This window comes from Toxorhynchites rutilus, chromosome 3 (assembly GCF_029784135.1).
Source record: "Toxorhynchites rutilus septentrionalis strain SRP chromosome 3, ASM2978413v1, whole genome shotgun sequence".
Lineage (NCBI taxonomy): Eukaryota > Metazoa > Arthropoda > Insecta > Diptera > Culicidae > Toxorhynchites > Toxorhynchites rutilus.
Window position 1 is genome coordinate 72,038,516 of NC_073746.1, and position 22,593 is coordinate 72,061,108.

The 22,593-nt window shown below is 39.3% G+C and overlaps 2 protein-coding genes across 9 annotated transcripts in view; one reads left to right on the forward strand and one right to left on the reverse strand.

Annotated features, from left to right (window-relative positions):
* The window catches only part of LOC129779491 (facilitated trehalose transporter Tret1-2 homolog), a 369,343-nt gene extending 351,038 nt beyond the window's left edge, over positions 1 to 18,305 (forward strand). For all 4 annotated transcript variants that reach the window (XM_055786978.1, XM_055786977.1, XM_055786979.1 and 1 more), the window contains 4 exons: positions 40 to 460; positions 524 to 876; positions 942 to 1,408; positions 1,467 to 18,305. In XM_055786978.1, the coding sequence (XP_055642953.1) occupies positions 40 to 460; positions 524 to 876; positions 942 to 1,408; positions 1,467 to 1,619 (1,394 nt within the window). In that variant the 3' untranslated portion in view covers positions 1,620 to 18,305. The remainder of the gene's footprint in view (positions 1 to 39; positions 461 to 523; positions 877 to 941; positions 1,409 to 1,466) is intronic.
* The window catches only part of LOC129779492 (myosin-7-like), a 76,028-nt gene extending 56,431 nt beyond the window's left edge, over positions 1 to 19,597 (reverse strand). For 2 of the 5 annotated variants that reach the window (XR_008743680.1, XR_008743681.1), the window contains exons 1-7: positions 19,457 to 19,597; positions 19,193 to 19,399; positions 18,964 to 19,136; positions 18,733 to 18,899; positions 18,613 to 18,680; positions 18,342 to 18,544; positions 12,651 to 12,699 (exon numbers count right to left, since the gene is read on the reverse strand). Coding sequence is in view for 2 of the 5 variants with exons in the window: in XM_055786983.1 (XP_055642958.1) it covers positions 18,359 to 18,544; positions 18,613 to 18,680; positions 18,733 to 18,899; positions 18,964 to 19,136; positions 19,193 to 19,399; positions 19,457 to 19,555 (900 nt within the window). In the remaining 3 variants the exon portion in view is untranslated. Of the gene's footprint in view, positions 1 to 11,954; positions 12,700 to 18,341; positions 18,545 to 18,612; positions 18,681 to 18,732; positions 18,900 to 18,963; positions 19,137 to 19,192; positions 19,400 to 19,456 lie in introns of those variants that run through there. The other 3 variants (XR_008743679.1, XM_055786982.1, XM_055786983.1) reach the window with 3 other exon arrangements.
* Positions 19,598 to 22,593: the final 2,996 nt, after the last annotated feature.

Here is a 22,593-nt window from a genome sequence, read left to right on the forward strand (position 1 = left end):
AATTTTTTTTTTTTCACGGTTACTCTCGGCTTCCAACAGGCGCTCTTTTCGGAGGAATGTTCGGTGGTGTCGCAATGCAGTACGGCCGGAAGCGAGTGCTGGCGTTGATGGCCCTTCCGTTCTCGCTCTCGTGGATTCTGACCGTGTTCGCCAAATCGGTCGAGACGATGTTTTTCACAGCCTTCGTCGGCGGCTTTTGCTGTGCCATCGTGTCCACCGTCACGCAGGTCTACATCAGCGAGATTTCCTCGCCGGACATCCGGGGTTTCCTGAGTGCAATTCAGAAAATTTCCGGCCATCTAGGAATGCTCATATCGTACATGCTGGGTGCCTATCTCGACTGGCGACAGCTGGCGATGCTGGTTGCGATGGCCCCCATCATGCTCTTCATATCTGTGATCTACATACCGGAAACGCCGAGCTTCTTAGTGTTAAGAGGTTGCGACGATGAAGCTCATCGGTGCGGACCTAAATTTACATACATTGATGGATGATTGGGATAACTTTTTCTTTCCAATTTCAGCGCACTACAATGGCTGCGGGGTCCACACAAAAACGTAGAATTAGAACTTGACACAATCCGTTCGAACGTGCGTACATCGAGAATCAACTTGCTGAATCGAATGTCGTCGCTGGCGACCACAACGACCACAATGTCCAGCGCCGGTCAACAGTTACCCACTCATCAACAAAATCAGCAGCAACAGCAGCAGCGGCGGACATTGACTCAGTTGCCCGAGATTGTTCGCTCCTGGCAACTGCCCCGCGTTTCGTTCGACGCCATCGTGGCCAACGTTAAGGCTGTGATGCGTAACGCTCGTCTCGTTAAGCCCGTTTCCATCACCTGTGGGCTCATGATTTTTCAACGTTTTACCGGTATGTATCGCAGGACCATAAATTAAATGGAAAACCAAAATTGAACATTGTATTACCCACCCTAGGGGCAAATTCGTTCAATTTCTACGCGGTGAGCATCTTCAGTAAAACCTTCGCCGGCATGAATCCTCATGGAGCAGCTATCGCAGTCGGGTTCGTCCAGCTGCTGGCTTCGATGCTGTCCGGACTGCTGATTGACACGGTCGGGCGAATACCGTTGCTCATAGTGAGCAGTGTGTTTATGTCGCTTGCTCTGGCCAGCTTCGGGTCGTTCGTTTACTACGGCCAAACGAACAAGATGATTGCGACCGCAAACTTCGATCTGGATGCGCCGGTCGGGAATGACGATTGGATACCCCTGCTGTGTGTTTTGGTATTCACGGTCGCCTTCTCGCTTGGTATATCACCGATCTCGTGGCTTCTGGTGGGTGAGCTGTTCCCGCTGGAGTATCGAGGAATTGGAAGCTCCATCGCCACCAGCTTCAGCTATTTCTGTGCCTTCCTCGGTGTCAAGACATTCATGGATTTCCAGGTATGCAACGCTACTGTTTTCCCTGCGTAATCGACACTACAAAACATCTGTATTTTAGGCTTGGTTCGGCCTGCACGGTACATTCTGGTTGTACGCCTGCATATCCTGTGCCGGTCTGTTCTTCGTTATCATGGTCGTCCCGGAGACCAAAGGGCGTGATTTGGAGGAAATGGACCCGAAATACGTACGAACGCTCACGATAAATCGATGAGATATGGGAACGCACGTAGAGTACCTAGTATAGTATTTAATGGGTTGCGGAGTTTCCCAATTGTTTGCCTGTCCATCCCCGCTAGCGAGAGTAGTCTTACTACTGGCCGCCGTCTTATCGCAGTGTTACTTAATTTGCTTAGTTTTAAGGTGCTTCCTAGAGATATTTATATGAAAAGAATGCGCGCGAAGCAGAGAGTGTTTGAGTGGGTGTAAGAGCAGAACATCGAACGATGTAAAACATTTCTAAAATGTTCCTAAGTAAACGAAGTGGTATAGTGTGGGTGAGGCTGCGAAAGTAGAACGAACAAAGTTGCTTATAGTTTTTCTCCATTTTAAAATGATGCGCGGTTCGGAGGAACGTCTGCAATCAAGCGAATGTAAATAAACCACAACCTGGCCGTCACTTAATCCGTACTGAGCTAAACTCAATTATCAAGTGGTACAACTATTGACTGAAAGCAAATTGTCAGGCTTGGTGGTTCAGAGCAAGCGAAATCGAATTAGAAATCGCGTGAATTGATTTTTCTGTTTTAAGATATTAGTTTGTAACTGATTAACTTCCAAGGACAACTCACTGTAAATATAGATCCGTTAAACGCACAAAGGAGTATTGATAGAAGAATAGTAAAGCTCGTAAACATACACACACTCGAAATCATTGGTCGGAATTGTCTGGTTGTGCTGGTTGCTTTTGGTATAACTGAATCGAGCAAAGCCACCTTTATCGCCGAGGGGTCAGAACCCATAAGCATCGTAACTTTAGGTCATGTACTTTGTTTTGAATCTAATGTACTAATGTACTAAGTACTTTTTTTCAAAAATCATACAACATGGAATGAAATTTCATGAAATATAGCATGCTGAATCGATAACCCGCTTTAAGTATAAACACCAAAACATTAGAGGCGAATGAACTGCAAAGTTTAAAGCCTCTTAAAAAAAAGAAAGAAAGAAAGAACACCAAAACATTGTCCGTACAGTGCAAAGAATCCCGTGAATCGAATTCCTAATACCAAATCAATATGAAGAACCCATTTTTAGGTTGTTGCTGAAGCGATTTTTGGCCATTCATTCATTGGAACCTCGTTCAGATTGTGCTAAATCGAATGTTTCCGAATTTTTCGCTGAAGAAAACGCACATTTTCGGGGATTGGAAAGGATGTGGAAGCATTGGCGTTATAAAGCAGTCATTGTTGCTTTGGATCATTATTTAGAACAAAGTGAAAATTCGACCCGATACCCAATACAGTCACAGTGACATTGGCGCTGAACGCAGTCCATATCACGATTAGCTGTCGACTGCAGATGTTTCGGTCCCAATTCAGTGCTTGGTGTGAGCCACGCTTGAACTAGTCCAGTAAATCCAAAAGTATTGAATTTGCCCTCGTCCATGGATATGGCATTCTGCCAGAACTCTTCCGGCTCAATCGTGTGTTATTGGGCGTATTCCAGTCGCTCTTTTAGTAGATATTAATGGCTTCATTCGCGCAACGCATCATCGATACCTTTTATCATGGAAGACATTCTATACCAGTGCACAATGGTTCAGGAGGTGCATTCAAGTAGAAATTAGCATTCAGAGCTCGACAGTTATTCTCTAGACAAAAATTAAAACGACAAAGTTATAACATATAATAGAGCTCTCATTTTTATGTTATCAAAAATAGGGTGACCGAAATTGTCGATGAAATAAAAAATATAACTTTATATCTTTATAGATAGAGGTCACCATAGTTCAACAATGTTGTAGTCCCAGTCATTTGAGACATCTTTGTAGAACAAAGTTTTTTTTTCTATCTCTTGAAATAACCGATATAGCGCCTTTTTTCTAAGTTGCGTTAGGGTCACCATGAGAAAAACTGTTTTTTGCTTTAACATTTATACTTCAAATTCTACATACAAACTGTTTACTAATACAAACATTTTGCGATGCAGAACTTGTCATTATCTCAACTTCACTCAACGTTATTGATAATTCTTCCCAAAAAATACGCTCTTTGCAATTGATTGTCATTCAAACATACACAAAGTTTATTGGCGGCATTTGAAAGAGCATAGCTCACTCTACATGTTGTTTTATTTTCAAAACTATGTAATTTTTCGTGTTTGAGTAAATTAAAATTGAAATTATGAGTTTTTGGGTGAAAAACCATCAATAACTTTGAGTAGGATTTAGGAATTGACAAGTTCTGCATCGCAAAATGTTGGTCTTGATGAGCTCTAAAAGTTGTACGAAGACAGCTTTGATGTAGAATTTGAAATATAAAAGTTAGAGCAAATAGAACCCGCTTTTTCACCCTAATACAACTTAGGAAAAAAGCGCTAAATCGATTATATTAAAATATAGAATAGGGCTTTGTTCTACAAAGTTGTTGAAAATAATTGGGGCTACAACATTTTCGAACTATGTTTATCTCTATCTATAAAATTATATTTTTTAACAAAATTATATTTTTTATTTCAACAATTTTGGTCATCCTACTTTTGATAACATAAAAATGAGCGCTCTATCATATGTAACAACTTTGTCGAAGACAGTTTTTGTCTAAAGAATAAATATTTGCCACAAAGTTGTTTTTAACTAAATTGCATTAGGGTAACCATGAAAAAAAAACAATTTTTTTGCTCTAACTTTTATATTTAAAATTCTACATCAAAATTGTCTTCGTACCAATTTTAGAGCTTATCAATACCAATATTTTGCGATGCAGAATTCGTCAATATCTTAATCCTGCTCAATGTTATTGATGGGTTTTAGCCCAAAAACTCATGATTTCAATTTTAATTTACTCAAATACAAAAAAAAATAAAATATCTTTGAAAATCACATATTACAAAGAGTGAAATTTGTTTTGTCAAATTCCGTCAACAAACATTTTTTATGTATGCCCCAGAAAGAATGGCAAGAAATTGAAGAGTGTTTTTTTTTTGGGAAGAAATATCAATAACTTTGGGTGAAGTTGAGATATTGACAAGTTCTGCATCGCAAAATATTTGTATTAGTATGTTCTAAAAGTCTTTCGAAGACAGTTTGTATGTATAATTTGAAACATAAAAGTTAGAGCAAGAAAACAGTTTTTTTCATGGTGGCCCTAACGTAATAGAAAAAAAACTTTGTTCTACAAAGATGTTTCTAATAACTGGGACTACAACATTGTCGAACTATATTTACCTCTATCTACAAAGATAAGAAAGTTATATTTTTTATTTCATCGATAATTTTGGTCACCCTATTTTTGATAACATAAAAATGAGAGCTCTATTATATGTTACAAATTTGTCTAAGACAGTTTTTGTCTAAAGAATAACTGTCGAGCTCTAAATGCTAATTTCCACTTAAATACATCTTCTGGACTAGTGCAGTGCAGTCTCCTGGAGTGCAGTGGTACTCAACCTTTCTTCATTAGGGGCACGAACACGTGTTAGGCTTGGTGTCGCGGGCCGCAAAAATAATAATGCATAGTTCACAACGTGGCATGCGCTGAACCGGGCCCATATCTGCCGTGATCTCGCAAAGTGACGCAAGCGCCAAAATTGACATTTCACTTTTTATGTTAGAGAATACTTTTTATTATAAAGAATACCAAATCCTTTTAAACGACTGCAAAGTTTTACAGAAATGTGAAAAAATGACCCCGTAAAGCTTGAAAACGAAATGGCGCAAGCGCCATTACCACTGTGATGTGGCGCAAGCGCAATTGCCCTTATGATGTGACATAATTTGATTGTGATGCGATGTGATTTTCTGATCTGTTCGGATGGCATAGAATGAACGAGTAGGGACGGCAAATTTCACATAACAACATGTTCCGTAATGGACTTTTAGCCGAATGAGAATCACATGCCTTCTTTCTTGTAAAAAAACACTTTTCCGAAAAACTCGTCATGCCAAATATATAAATCAAAAACAGTCGATCCCCGTGCAGTGCTACATTTATAACAGCATTTTTGTTTTAGAACTACAAATCATGTACTTAGAAGCTCTTTTTGAAAGCCTCGTCAAATATTTAAATTCATGAAATCTAACTCACCTTGAAAGAAAGAAAAACCTAGATTGAAGCGTATTGTTGTTCTCACATATTGCACATAACGATTGTAACTAAATAGTTAAAACTCATCAATTCAATTGTTGATTACAAAGATTTCTCAATAGCGTCCTTTATCTTCAGGTATAAAAGGGACAAAGCTTCTTGACGATGTTTACTTACCTCACCTGCTCAATTTCTCTTTCGGATGAATTGAAGCTGAGTGTTGAACGCCAATCGGTTGTGGAAACAGCGATTAAATTTGTTGTTTCCACAACAAACTGGCGTTGGTAACATAGCTTTAATAAAACAGTTTTATTTTCAAAAATCAAGCCGGTGGCAATGTTTTTCCACAATTTGTACAGATCAGATTTTCGTAATGTACGCGTATGCTGATTATACATGTAATTTTGCGAAAAGTCTCGTACTGAAAATTCTTCCCTCTGTCGCTTGCATCACTTTGCAAGATTACGACAGATATAAGCTGAACTAAACAACAACCTCATACGTTTTAATGAAAAAAACATCTTCTACTGGGTTCCTGATTACTCCGGAATTCTCGGAAACACAGCCACTGACAAACAAGCTGGCTCGGGGAGAAGTGATGAACCTCAATATACAGTCAATCGCAAAATTGAGTTGATGCTACTTTACGTTACTTTCCATCTATTTGGTATAAAACACCTTTGTTACAATAATTATTTTGATGCAAATTAATTACTCACTCATTCAACTAGTTATACACGCAATACAATTTCGCGAAAAGTTATTTGGTGAATTATTTAATGATGACAAAACAGGATGCATTGGTGCACAGGTATATCTGTGGTATAACCGAAAGGTTGACGTAGGACTATCCTTTATTTAGTAATCATTTGTTTGAAGTTGAATCTAAATCCATTCTGAATGAATGAATAAATGAATATTTAGATGACTTCGAAAACGAGATCCGTACGTTGGAGACACAAGGTTTAATGCATCCAACATTGGATACGAAAATATGCTACTGATGGGGAAGAATAATCTTCAGAAGCTTTCCTGCTAATTGCACTTGATTGAAAAATCACAAAACCAAATGTATTTGGTCGCAGTATTATATGGATAGAAAACATTAAAATTAACTCTTTCGCTTGAATGTAATTTTCAATTCCAAGGGGAACTGGCAGATTAGTGTTCAGCAACGATGACATCTTTCCGGAATCTTCTCGATGCTGGATAACAACCAAACGAAAAGGGTTCCGCGCGTGTATGTGTGTGTGTGGCGGCAACTCCGGTGCCTCAAGCGGAAACAATTTTCGATGCTGGTACTCTCCTGGTCGCCTTTTCAGTGGCATCACTCTCCTCCTGATAGATTCCCTTCTGGCCTAAGGTGCACAAACAGGCTCTTGGTGACACCGTTCATCAGCGCTTTCATGATGAACGAAGTTAGCTTCACCACAATAGCGACAACATGCTCTAATCACTGTTCAATTATAACTGAGTGGATTTCCGAGCGACGCTCCCTTATATACCGATTTGGGATTTCAATAGCCTGTTTTCAAAGCAATTTCAAGGCTATTGAAACAAGTTTTTGGATCAAAAAGTAACAAGTAATGCGTAGACATTTTATCTTTCGAATGAAGTGTTTATCATACCATTTCGTTCAGTTGTTTAAGAGCTATTAACGCTTAAAATCTCGGTCTCCGGCGTAATGCTTTCGTTTTCGAAACTTTGATTTTACACCCCGGTATAGAAATGAAAAACGTAGTCCTACGTCAAAACCTCAATTTGAGGCATTACAAAATTTAGTGAACACCTCAAATTGCTTCAAACAAATCAAACTTGTATGTAAGATCATTGTCAATCAGGATACTTTTTTCGCCAATGTGTAATATCAACACCAAACAACTGCTTGGACAGTGTTGGGTTTTATTTTTTCTTGTTATTTAAAAAAGTTTTTATCAAAATGGCAAGTAAGAGGAAAGAAACCGATATTGTTACACGTACTATGACAACAAGTAGGACTTCTTCGACAAGTCGACATTGCAACCACTCTACAATAAAGAAAATCATAAACAAGTGGAAATACGAAGAAATCATGGAAAATCTCCCTAGTAAAGGACACAAACGGGTCCTGTTTTCCGATGATGAACGGATAATTGTGCGAACATTTCGAAAGAACCCTGAAACAAACAATCCTAAATTGGCTACCGAAGTAGCCGGCATCATTGAACGTCCTGTCAGCTCAAACACCGTCCGGAGAGTAGCATACAGGAAAAATCTGAGAGGTCGTGTTGCCCGTAAAAAGTATTTCATCCCAAAGGTGAATATAAGGCATAGGTAAACAGACCTAAGTAATTCTGTAACAAGGTCTTTTATACGGATGAGACGAAAACCAATCTTTTTGAATCGGATGGATGTGGAGGAAACCAGGATCGGTGCTCTAGATTCAGCATTTTGTTCCCACAGTAAATCATGGCGAAGACAGTCAGCTGATGGAAGATTTTTTGTTTGTTTTTTAAACATGAAGTAGAAATGTGACCATTTTGAATTATTTTCTTATCACTACGTAAGAGTAAAGGGGATCGATTTTACGATGAATATAAGTTGCTTTCGATTATTTACTTTTACTCAAGAATAAAAAACCAACACGGGGCACTCATTTGTTGAGGGTTGTATACCTTGTCATCCATCTGACATCATCCGTTGGATGAAACATCAGGTCCGCTTAAACTGGGATATAGCCTGTAGAAACATTCATCCCGCCCATCTTCACAAAATCAAAAACACCACTATTCCATAGTTTGAACGCAATGTCCTGGAAAAATGATAATGAAGATGGTGAAGTTCCGAGCGACATAGAATGCGCTGCCGTAACTATTTCTCAAATCGTGACGTCACTATTTGTGTTTATATTTGATTGCCTGATCCATGTGAAATTGCTATTTTTAGTAAGTGTTTTATCAATAAAAACATACATTTTATTGAAGTTCCGCGGATCATGAGTATAATGTGGACCTTGGACTTGGACTATGCAATACTTGCTCCATTTGTCTTATACACTTTCATCCACTTTTTCTTTAAATCCTTTCTTCCCTGTTATCCGGAGCTCACCCTTCATAATCGCCCAGAATTTTTCTATTGGGCAAAGCTCTGGCGAGTTTGACGGATTTGCCTTCTTCGGTACAAATCAACATCGTATCACGTAATGGCACAATGCCAGATCCGGTCGAAACAGAGTGTCACTTTCGTGGGACTGGAGGAAGGGCAGCAGGCGCTTCTGGAAGAATTCTTATTTATATATTTGACCGTTGATGGAGCCGTTCATTATGTACGACTTGCTGAATTTGTCGCCTCATAGTTCGCCTGCCACACCAAGTTCTATCTGGGAAATTTGTCGACCTTCTCCTTCCGGAACTTCTCCGGAACATCCAGGTGGGACTTGCCGGCGAAAAACTCCAGGTCGGATATCTGCTTCACTTCCTCTTTAATGTACGTCACGTCGTCCTTCAAGATGCATTTCGACTGCATCAACCACTCGTGGTTAGCTAGGCTAGGCTAGGCGCCTTCTTTACATTGAAGACATGAGGTCCGGCCAGCTTCATTGTCTGCAGACGAAAGAATTACCCTTCTTGGCCATGTCCCGAATCGAAAGATTCGGATTGCGCTTGAAGTAATCCCTCACCTACCTTGCCTTGACGGAGTCAGTCGTCTTCGCTTTTCTTCCGCTACCAGCTCACCGCTGGTCTCGTCTCGTCTGAGTCTCCATTATGGTGCCAATGAAAATGGTCATTTCAAATTCCAAAAAGTTACCCCGTAAAAAACTGTTCACCACCTCGAAAAAACACCCTATGCAAAATATCAGCTCAATCGGACTCGAGGGAGAGTGGTGCAAAGCGGTCAAAGTTTGAATAGTTTTTGAATATCGAAAAATCACCTAATCAATTATCTCGAATTTTTATCATAAAAAAAAATGTTTTTTTTTTAGCACTTGGTCATTTTTCCGCCTGAAAAAGCGATTTTGACTAAATTTTTTTTTGAGATAACTGTAAATCTCGACGTGTCATGCAATTTTAAGACATTTGACATCAATTTTTTTTTTTAAAGCCCGATTTCCGGTGATTTTTCGGTTTTCAGAAAGCTGAAATTTTAACGTCTGCGACACCAGTAAATGAAGTCCGAATGAGCTAAAATTTTACATAGGGTATATTATCGTGCAAATCAACCTTTTGCAGCAAGTTTCGAACGAAAAATCGAGATAACTATTTTTATTGGCACGCTAAACCATATTTTTCATTTCGTATTCCGAAAAAAAAACTGAGTCCCAGAGTGTCGGTTTTTGACATAAAATTTTTTTCGGGATGACACTATATCTCGATGTTTCATGCATTTTTAAGACATGTGGCATCAATTTTTTTTTCTCGAAAACCCCGATTTCCCTTCCTCGGGTGATTTTTCGATTTAAAAAAACTCAAACTTTGACCGCTTTGCACCACTCTCCCTTAAGTCCGATTGAGCTGAAATTTGGCATAGGGTGTTTTTTCGAGGTGGTAATAGGGTAACTTTTTGAAATTTTAGGGTCGATTTTTTCCCATACATTAATTGACACCCTAGTCCCCATGAACGATTTTACCACACGGGACACGGTCGAATGGTCTATTTCCAACTGTTTTGCGATCAACCTTTGGGACTTGTCTAGATTTTCAACCACCACACTCATATTTTTTGTCGAAGCACTTCTTGCTTGGAAGCCATCTCGATAACCACTTGAGATCGTGACGAAATTTTACACATGTAAACATTACACTCTGAACTAGTTTTACTCAAAAGTTCATCTATTTTTATCCATGCAATTAAAAATTATACACAAAAGAAAGTGTTTTTTTTCGAATACAATCTTTATCTTGGTACTCAGAACAATGTTACGTGATTTGTTATGTGTTATTTGGCAGAGGAATCTCAACTTAGTATTGATAAAGAAACAACCCAAGTGATACTTAAATGAGAAGGCATAGCTCCCCGAGGAACGTTAGTGCCATCGAAGAAGATGTTCTACTTTGAAACATTCAATAAAGGGCGACACGAAATTATGGTAACACAACAAATTTACTCTAAATTCTCTTGTATTTACCGCATAAAAACCAAATTCATATTGAAATTTTCAATGAAACCGGCCAAAATTATGGTTTTTCATTGTACTGCTCCAAAAGCACAAACGAAAAAGTTTTTGGGGGCACTCCGTTTTGTAAATTTAATCATTAATAGTTAATTTTCTAATTAAAGCTTACTTTGGTTGCCACAGGATAACCTGCCAATAAAGTGTTTCGCTGGGAAGCTTGCTCTTTTTTCTTAAAACAATCATCCAATTAGAAGTTATCTTTTACGGTTCAAAACTCCTGTCCTGGTATTTGTTGGAAGTCAGTGAAATGCTGAACATGCTGAAATATTGGAATTTCATAGGATATATGCAAGGCCATGGTACTCGCAAAGGAATGACCTTTACGATTTAAATTTTTAATAATAGAGATGGAATCATTACGATGTCTATGTCGACAAGTTAATAGTAGCTATGGTTCATAAACCTCACACAAAACTATGATTCCTGTAGCTCACTAAAAACAAGGCCTTAAGCATCTTACTAATGCCAAGTAAAACAATTACGAAGTGGAGGAATCGTAGTGGAATATCCGTTTCCTATGAGCAGCGTGCCAGACTGTAAAACATTTTGTCTATAATTAAGGTGAGGAAAGGTCGTCTTTCACTAACTCATCATGAAACTTGGCGGCGAGGGAACATATTTGTAGATCAGCAGATCTGCAACTGACGACGAACAAGTGCAGTATGAACTATCGCAGAAAACGACTTTAAATGATCAGATATACCAAAAACAAACCATTACAACAATGAAAAATGCAACATTATAAATTAAAAATATCGCCTATTTTCCTCGAATCAATAAGTAGATGCCTAAATGTGTCCAGCTGTGCTTAAGTAGTGTTTAATTTGCTGATGACGCTTGAAAATAAATCTCGTAAAGCAACCCCCCTTCCCGCAAATCTACAAAAGCCCATTAAATACTAGACGGTACTCTCTCGTACGCGTGCAGTCGACAAAACGACGAAAAACATAACATAATAATTATCAACCGAGTAGTTGAAACATCTAGATCAATTAACAAACGATGGGTCAGATTAAACTTTTTCGACAAATTGAATACGATTGAGTCCTTTCATAGAGACAATAATTTATAAATATAGAGATATAGTACACACCAGTGTAACCAGATCGCATTGTTTTAAGGCGCAAAAGCGAAGAAAAATTATTAGAAGATAGCCGATGTATCATATCTGCAAGAAGAAAATCGTTTTTATATACAACTAACATTTATACGAGATGGGAATCACTGTTAGCCATTGAAACAAAGTAGAATCATGCATATATAAATAGTAACAGCGCTTATGTACAGTTCAATTATTTATTTCTATAAATAGGCCACAATGGCACATGTAGCGTGTAAGTTATTTGGCTATAGCATAAACAACTATTTTTACAAGCCATGGTAGAAACTTAGTTTCAAGTTTCTGAGCTAATCAACGTTTAGACACAATGAGTGAGCATTTTATATCAAATCAAAAAACTGACAAGTTTGAGATAGCGAATATATAAAGAAGAAGAAAAACTACAAGAACTAATGGCTCCACTTGAACTCCCGGCGCGGCCGCACCTAATTTACGTATAGGAGCTGAATTCAAACGAATACAAAACAAAAAAAACGATGGTTTTAACCCGTAGTTCAACCTCACATATCGTGTACAGAATTGGCACAGCCCTTCGAGTCAGCCGAAGATGGTGGCACAACATCGCCAATCTTGTACATACACACACTATCCGACAAGTACAAAATTTAACTTGTATCATTTTAGTCTGGAAATATCAACTCATATCCTTTTTATCGATAGGCAAAGTTTTCCACTCGATTCCATTTTCCTGAGATAGCTAAAATGCACGTATCGATACTTACATACCTACACAGCACACTTCCTTGCGCGTAGCCCTAGTAGACTATCAGTCGATCTGATAGATGAAAGCGAGAAAATAACGACAATATTAGATGTGAATCAGAAGGGAAAAGATTACGATCAACACTGTCGTATCATGACAATAACTAGCGTCTAGCATTATTCCTAAGTCACCGATAGAATTGTATTATACCGAGGCAATGTACAATAACACAAAGATGGATTGTACTTCAACGCGAAAATAAAAATAGAACAGAAATTACGATAGAGAAAACAGTAGTGACTTTTTTACAATTTAGGGTAATGTACTATAATAATGGAATTAAAAACGAGTAACGAGAAAGTCGTTCGAACGCTTTAACATTGCTAGGTTATTTTTGCTAGAAACAAGTAAACGTTCATCTTTAGCTTTGCTAAAACCAATTGAGCCAACTCTCAGATTGAGATTGTATTGAAGTGTATAACAAAATCACGTATGCGCATAAACTATAGCTACTAAATAAGACGAACGAAAGCAAAAAAAAAAACAAAATCAAGTTTCCAAGATTCTAATTTTCATCTCAACTACTAAATATCTAAATACGGATGCGATGCAGCAGCAGCGAGTTCTTGTTAATCTTTTCTAGATTTTATTCCAAAATAAAGAATTAATTATGAACCAGTTTTAAACAACAACAAAAATCATTAGAAGTTACACAGTATTTTCCGCCAATTAGCAGCTTTTTGAGCAAGAACGAAATACTTATTGGGAGAAAAAAAAATCTCAACTATACCGAAAGGGAGGAAGAAACTATTCATCTCTGTGAAGTTATTACTGTGAAATACAGTAATAAATCAACGATTCAATAAAATTTTAGTTTTGCTATATGGTAATTTTCGTCGCGAGAGGATACTTTTGACACTTTTTGAAACATTTTTTCTTACTTTATATCTGCTGACAAATTCTTCCTGAAGTATGACATGTTCCTAAACATTGTACCCTGTACCCTGCTTAAAAATTCCCTTGAAAATTGTCCAGTAACGTTCGATTGGTCGCAGCTAGGGACAAACCGCTGGATTGATGTTTTTTCGTCGTACTTTTGCCATTGCTATCGGAAACATACTTGTTGGAATTTTTCTCGGTTGTTTTCATAGATTTATTTATTAGGTCCTCCTCCGTTTTCGCCACTAAATTGTTAGAGTAGACCGTCCGCTTCAGGCTTGCCCAAAATTTCTTGATGAGATGCAGCTAGGGGACGTTCGGAGGGTTGATGGATTTCGGAACAACGGGCCCTATTATGTAAATCGAGTCGATAAGAATCGACCATCTCTATCACTATTACATCGAGCAAAATTTCGTCTTTTATAAATCCAGATAATTCTATTTAGTCTAGTTCTTGCTAGAACTTTATCTAGAACGTAATCTTCCCGTTCACCGCAAGTTCCGAACGGAAGAAGAGCGGCTTTTACATCCCCTTTTCGCTGATGGTTAGCCACAGAAGCGCCTTCTTTGGGAACTTGGTGTAGGAGACGTACTTCTCGTCGGAACTTACCTACTTGGTGGGGGACGTAAAAGTGCTGATTCCCTGACAGTCGTTGCCATCCAGTATTAATTACGTCTCGTCGTCAATGACGACTGCGATACTCCGCTTCGTCGGAAAAATTTCATTCTCCATCTCTTTCAGCTATTGTTTATAGTTCACAGCTTGCTGTTCCGACATGACCGGTCTTGAATTACGTTTCCGCATGATGATTTCTATCTCCGCTAGATATTTCCTCAATGTCTGGCTCGTTGCTCCGACCTCCCGGCTCAAATCCTGGAATAATGTAGCCACCTTTCACTTCGTCTTCTGCTTTAGTTTTAGCTGTAGTTTACGATAACGTTGCATCGGCAATAATTCCAATGCAAGATACTGGACTATTGGTCGCACGACCCCTGAAGAATTGGGCAACAAGAAGTGGTTTGGTGTAAGGGATTACTCATTGCTGGAGCTTGAGCTTGGGTAGACAGTACACTTCGTAGTTGCTCTCCGTGATTGACCTGAACCAGTCTTGCTAGTGGTCACCATCGCATGACTATTCATGAAGACGTATGTGCTGTGTCATTAATGAACATAATAAAATTGACAGTCAAACGCCCGTCGAACTAAAAATGTCATATGACATTTTGACTTATTTTCGTCTGATTCATTAGATATTTATAGTCCTGTAATTAAACAACAGTGTTTACGGGGAACGCTCACCGCTTAGAACGATCGTTCAACACTTTCGCACTTGATAGGGCAGAGTTTGACGGTTGCTGTAATATAAGCAATCCGTCCAAATACCATCCATCGTGTGTGAGTGAGGAGGTGAATGTTTGTGTGCAGCTACGCTTGAAAGCAGAATGAAAAGAGAAAACGAATGCATACCACTGTAGTTTTAATGTCATTTGACATAAAATTTGTCATTTGACATTAAAATTACAGGCCAATTAGCCAGAATTAAAGGATGGTTATGACCACAATATTCCCAACATGAAAGCCAGGCAGTCCCTCACACCTAGCGGTGAACCTGGGACATACGAATACGACGTGTTCCGGTGTTTCCACCACATCGTCACACTCCGAACAGAGTGGCGAACGTACGTACCCGAACCGATGTGAATATTGCCTGAAGTAGACATGTCCTGACAGGAGCTGCGTGAAGCCAAAATTTGTCTCCCCGTGCTTCCTGTTCAATCAGATCGATAGTACCGGTATGAGCCTATACGATAACTGCCCTCTAGCTTCCTAAAAGTCTGCGCAGGTACCCAGGAACCGATTCGATTCGACGGGCGTCACTGGACTGGATCTTCACCATCACGACACGGCCCGCATCTCGGCACAACTTCTTCAAACAGTTCAATTTGATCAGTCTAGCTGGTCTAGCTCCTCGGTACATCGTACTATGATCCTCTCTGTCAACCGTTTTCTGCTCGTTGGACGCGTCTTCTGAGACTTCACATGCTCTCACCAGTAATTCTGTTAACTTTTCCGCGTTCCAGTTTGGAACGTCACCACCTTCATCCCATACTGAACGAGAAAGTTCGATCACACTGTATGGAATGTCATAATTAGTCCTAAGTTCCATGTATCATTGTAATGGCATTAGTATCTGGTTGCGGTAATTTAAAAGGTTCCACCTTACACCGCAATGATCAATATACTAAAATAAAAATAAATAATAAATGATCTGTCCGTCACCCATCTGTCCGTCACCCATCTGTCCGTCACCCATCTGCCGTTATCACGAGTTGCTCGATACGGCTCAGCTATGAATGTAACGTCGCATTTTTTGTCTGCTGTTGACTGACCCAAATAGTTGCTGAGTTGAGTTGCAATGATTGAGATTGATCTGGATTATCTTCATTACTGCGAATCTGCAACGCCTTCTTGTACGAGGGAAATTTGAAGCCTCTTGTCGTATGGTCACTATCGTTCTCTGTTTCACAGAGCATGCATCTCAGTTGCTTCGTGCAGTCTCTCTCCACATACAACCTTCCCCGCCACATTTCCTACACAGATCAGATCTGTCGGAGCCTGTGCAAATACTTGCCAGATGTCCGAAGCCCATCCGCTTGATCACCCGAGGCACAATCTTCAGCAATCACACCTACTATCTTACCCGGATCATTTTAATCCTTCCTCTTCCTTTTGCCCGATCGTGAGTTCCGGGAGACCTTCGGCGTCTCCTGTATCTCAATGGTCCCTATCCTCGACGAGTGCCTTTTCAGCAACCTCTGTTCTTAGCTGCAGCTCCTTTTGCTCGCGTTCAGCAAACATAACGGCGGATCTGATACTCGTCACTAGCTGTTTGATTTTCAAATAAACGTTTCTATTCTTTACGAAACCATAAAACTCGTCCACCTTCTTTCTGACGTCCGTGATGTTGGACCTCCAAAGTAGTAGCCCTTCTTAGGATGTAGTCAGCGTGGATACCTGGCTTTGTACATAGCCAAGATCTACCTGGAGTGCTTGCTGCTCTTCTTGTGGTTTTGTTATGCTGGTACTCGTTGAGGCCTCTCGTGGTGACTTTTGTGACAGGTGACTTTTGCATTCTTCCGCTTCTCGTTAACACATTTTCCTCTCCTTCGTTTGTTAGGGCGATTTTTGTAATTATCCAAGTTTTTAGGCCCCCGCTTCGGGCAGCTATTTCCATTCGTTGTACATAATCACTTGTTGTGACCCCGTGGTTATCTTTGCAAGCAGTGAAGCCTTTCTATGGCCCCCTTCACGGAGACCGTGATCAGAGCCGAATCAGCGTTAGTAAGGAATGTGGCATTTGAGCCTAGTACCTAGTGCTGAGCCTAGACGAGCTTCGAACGTACCCGGAGGCCTGCCAAAGTTTCACCGGGTCGATCAAAATTAGCTTCAAGTAGCGTCAAATGAACACTCAAAATATTACCTAACGAATTTCAAGCACGAGACAGCAGTTGTGCTGCCAACAAATGTTTTCCGGATTGCTTCGATACGATCTGTTATTGTGAACACTTTTATTCGTTACGTAAGCACTGGCCGATTAGCGATTTTTACATACCTTCTACTCCATTGCTTTTATTTGAATTTATTAGCTTTTAGTGATGATGGATTTTAAGATTTAAAAAATTCAAAATGTCTAATATATGAGATAAATATACATTTCTGGTAGAAAACTATAGAACACTGAAGTGTCGAAAGTATCCTTGCTCGACGAAGTATCCCCATACGACGGCACCATAATTTATAGTTGTTGATAACCAAAAACAAATACTAATGTTCGTTTCTGTTTTAGCTAATAAAAATCGATCCGAAATGTAACTTCCGATCATATTTTGATTGTGAATCAAAATAATTCATATTCAAACAATTTATCTTCCTAATCCCGTGCCTTTATACTTAATTAATGAAAAAAAACTTTTGTTCATTTTGACAATGTCAATCGTTGCAAACTAAGTTTATCCAATCTCCAAGCCTAACGATGGACCACGTCCAAGTCGAATACACACACAAGAAAAAAAATCATATAAATTTGGTTCCAATATAAAAACCGTATTCTAAATAATTTTAAAGTAAACCAACTGAGTAGAGACATAAAGAAAGCATAACATAAACAAAATAGAAAAACACCTAATTCACTGAAAACTCCAAAACAAATGTAGCTTTAAATGTGGACAATAAAATGATAGCCATTTTGATTACTAACCGATCAAACTACATACACATATATGATGAAATGAAAAAAAAACACAAACACATGTTGAAGTGAACTAAACAGAAACATAGTAGTGATGATAGAAACAAAACGAACTAAATCTAGAGAAACCTTTATAACCTGGAATAACGCCGAGTGTCAATTAAGTTGTTGAAACGTTGAAAAAAATTGTTTAATATTTATCTATTCTATTTTCTAAAGAACCGAAACAGTTTCAGTTCTAGATGCGGTTGGTTAACTTAGAGAAAGAGAACAAGTGTAAACATATATGGAAAAAATTGTAGATAATATATCGAGCTAGTTTCGTTCCGAACGGATTGTTCCATTTAAAAATAACTCATTTGCTTGGCAAAAGTTCAACTTTTAAAGAAAAAACAAATATAAAAAAAGCATTTAGTGGAGGGACATGAAGCCGTTTCGACCACATTTGTAAGATTAAACTAGAGAGAAGAATAAATCTATTTGCAGAAATCCTGCCAAGTGTTGTATACATGAACGAAAAGATACCTTAGATCACGCTCCATTTACTCGTCTATATTTTCGTTTGGTGGATTAGATTGATCCGTCCCATAATGTGCAACTGCTTCCTCCAACTGTTCCGAGAGACTGTCTTTTAGGGTCAGGAGTGATACGATATCGTTCCTCAACTTGTTGTTAGATTCCCGTTCCGAGTCGAGCTCCTCCTGGAGAGTCTTCAGATGATCTTCCAACTACGCAAAGAAAAGTATAATGAATACAAAATCTATAGATGAAATTCTTCAACAGTCAACATTCAAACCTTCTTATACAGATCCGAGCCTTTCTCCAAGCTTGTCCTGCCTTCTGACTCATTCGACCATGCCCTTGCTAAAACAGGAGAGCTGAAACAATAAAAAAACACCACCAACTCTATACTTACATTCCAAGTCCAAAATTATGCGATTCTTCTTGCTATTTTCTTCCTGTAGAGTTTTGATTTCATCTTTATAACTTCCAATAGCCATCGCAGCTTCTCCGGCAATTTTGTTCGAAGACTCTGCCGTTTGCACAAGAACTTTGTGCTCTGCTTCCAGTTTCTGCAAGTGACTACCAAACAAGAAGAGATATCTAACTTTCTAAAATCAGTAAGCTAAACAAAACTATTCCTAACCCATTGAGCGTATCCATTGCCTTCCACATTCGCTCGCTGGAATCCGACGGTTGACTGTGTGCTGCCTGCAAGGATTTCACCTGCTCCTGTAGCCGTTTGTTCTCCCGCGCAAGCTCCATTATCTTCACCTGGAACGACTGCAGCTTGGTGTTCAATCGCTCGTGATCATTCGTCTGGAAAAGTCTTTATAATATTATTCCATTGATAACATAAGAACAGTTCACGCTACCATCGCCTCCAGCTGCACATTATGCCGTGCGGCTTTCTCCAGTAAATCCGTGCGAATGGCATCCTTCTGATTGAGCGCATCCAGGGCTATTTTAAGTTGATCCCTTAGGTCGGCGATTTCTCGCTCATAGTTTTTTACGTCCTGTTCGAGAATGGATTTGGTCCGACTGGATTCCCCCAGGGCGGTTGCCAGCGTTGTGACTTCGTTCTTAGGAAAATCATTTGAACACATGGAAACTTTCTAGGAACAGACAAAACAACTTACCCGTTTCGATTGCAGTTCGCAAATGCACTTGATTAGATGGTTTCGAATGTTTTCTAGATCGAAGTCGTTTTTAACTAGAACAAAATCCTGATAATCCATGGCTGGAACAGTTTTTGAAACGCTGACAATTTGAGCAAAGCAAAATTATGACGTCTATGTTCATTTGACAGCAGGGCAAATAGCGTTTCATCACAGAATTGCATACCTTCGGGTGTTTGTTTTGTGAACTTTACAAATCAACGCCGGATCACAGAGTTGAATTTCTCAGGCAACTCAACAATTTAAATTGATGCATCAATGCAGTCGGCAAATGAAGTCATAAATCCTCTGATTTATTAAGATTTAGATGCGGTCATTGAAGATAAATGCGAAACAGATGAGTGGTTGGTACTTAAACAATTAAATAATATGCAAGTTGAGAATGCAAAACCACGTGTTCAGCATGAGTGTCGTTAAAGTCCGCACTATCGATGATGACTGAGAGAAGATCTAGGCGCAGCTAGAGCGTTAACATGACATCACCTTCGTTAACGGTGATCTCAGCCATCAGATCAGATCGATAATTAGAAGATTCAGCCCAAACCAACGAACCAGTGAAAACAGTACTAGATTCAAAGACTTCGTTGCGTTCAAGATCATGGCCGTACGTAGCAACCACGTGTAACGCAGCGTGCCATATCACGCTCACTTGAAATCACCACAGCGAAAAACAGAAACACATATCGAACACATTTTGATCGATAGTCGACATTCCTCGAGCACCATAGACGACAAATTGTTTTCTGTATTTCTGTATTATGTGATTTTCAACACTGTTTGGCTGGTTTGTCACTTTAATTTTAGACGACCAATATCTTTTAAACATTCGAGACAGGCGTACCCCATGGTATAATCTAAAGCGAAAGCTACAACCGAACCACGTTGCATCTCAAGAGCATAGGTTCGAAGTTGAGTTCCCGGTGAATGCACCGGTTATTAGCAGTTAAAGCAGCACCTATCAGCTAAGCGAAAACTGTCTCACGATTCGTAAATCGTACATAAGGATGGGTTTAGACTAGTGATATATTCATGTGAAGAAATATGATGAGATTTATAGAAATCGCATCAACCGTTTACACTAGCGTGAACTTCTATAATGAATATATTCATATTTTCGGTGAATTTATTCACCTGAAGTAGAACTACATCCAACTTTAGTGATTTCTCACCAGTGAGAAATTCACAAGCGTTTACATATGCTGAATTTATTCTAGTTGTGTATACTTCGAATAAATGTATCATATTTATTCTCACCCATTTACATCTATTTTCACGTGAATAAATCCATCTATAGCTATAGATCTCCCTAATGTAAGCCCGTCATAACGGAGCAGCTGGTGCGACAACGAATGTCAAGCAAATTTAAACAATTGAGAAATTGTGAAATTGTCTGCTTCTAGAGTAAGAGAGGATATCTTTTCTCAAAGAATGCTTGAATGCTCTTGAAAGGTCTCACACAACGTGTGCTTTGCTTATTAGTTTAAACTTTTCAATATATAATCAGTCCTGTAGTATAGGGATAGATCCAACAACATGTTATCTCATCCCTTTTTGCACCATCTGTTGTATTTTTGACGTAGGGCTACGTCTTTCATTACATTACTGGGGTGTAATTTCAAAGTTTCGAAAACGAGAGAGTGACGCTTGTAATGCAAGGTTTTGAACGTTAATATGTCTTTGGCGGCTGAACGGAGTGGTATGGTAATCACTCCATTCGAAAGACAAAATTTTGAAAATAACAATAAATCGGTGCTGGGACACAAGCTCGGCCAAGGATCGTGCGAGATCCTGGCGGCCGCATTCAGCGAAGACGCCAGTAGCCATCATATCGCGCCGAATATCGTCCAAGCGTGGTGTCGGGAGAATTTGACTGACTTTGTGCCCTCCCAGCACCCCGGACCTCGATCCCCTGGACTTTTTTATATGGTGGCTTAGCAGAGCTAACATAAAGTGAGCACTATGGACCATTTTAAGAAGCTCATTTCCAAGATCTGGGACGAGATGCCGATGGACCAGGTACGTGTCGCGTGCAATTCTTTTGAGAAACGTCTTAAGCTCGTCGCACATAACAAAGGGCTCCCAGCTAATATGTCGTAAAGGATCTCAATAAACACAGTGCCTCAATAAAAATTTACACAGAAAAAATATCTTGTATTCTAATGTGTTAATTTCTAAAGTGTATTCAAACTTATTGAGCACCCTGTACAACCAGGGCATTACATCTCCAATCCTGAGACGCTGTTTGAGCCAAAACTATTGTGAATGGTTCGAAATTTTGGCTGGTAAACGATTGAATGAAGCCGATGGTACCTTCGTATACCTGGAAATCATAAAGTAGACCCCATTCGTGGTACTTAACTTCTTGTCCGGCAAGACAAGAGGTTGGTGCAAATCTTTAAAGCTGTCCAAAAAAATGGAACACACAAGAAAATTCACAAAGAAATTCGAGACAGGGCAATCGGACTAGACCCACGCAAATAACACGATCTTGAGATTGGAAACTCCGGACATAGAATTGCAGGTCCCTCAATTTTCTTGCGAGTACCAGAATTCTTTCGGAAATATTGATAACCCGTAATATCAATATCGTAGCGCTGCAAAAGATTTGCTGAAAAAAGATTCGATAGTGTGATCGTTTCAAGGTGATTATATGTACCATTTACCAGAGGTGCGACAACACATACGAGCCAGGTACAGTGATGGGGGAGATGTAGAAGCGTGTGATGACGTGCTGGTGTCAATCAACGAAAAAATGTGCAGATTGAGGGTGTGAAGCCACTTTTTTAACATCAGCAGATAGCACCAATGACGATAGAGAAGAATTCTACGCACAGCTAGAACGTGAATACTATCGCTGCCCAAATCACGACATCAGAATCGTTATTTATGATTTCAACGCACACACATCTCTTACGGGAAAAAGCACCACCTGGAATAGAAAGAGTGTGAGGAGATTGAGCTGCTTTATCGTTCTCGAGAATCATGAAGGTTCTTCAAGAAACTAAACGCCTCGCACAAGGGTCTGTGCCTCGGGCAGAAATAACTAATAAATAACTACAAAGCTAAATAACTACAAAGCAGCTGGTAAGGAGGGCCTC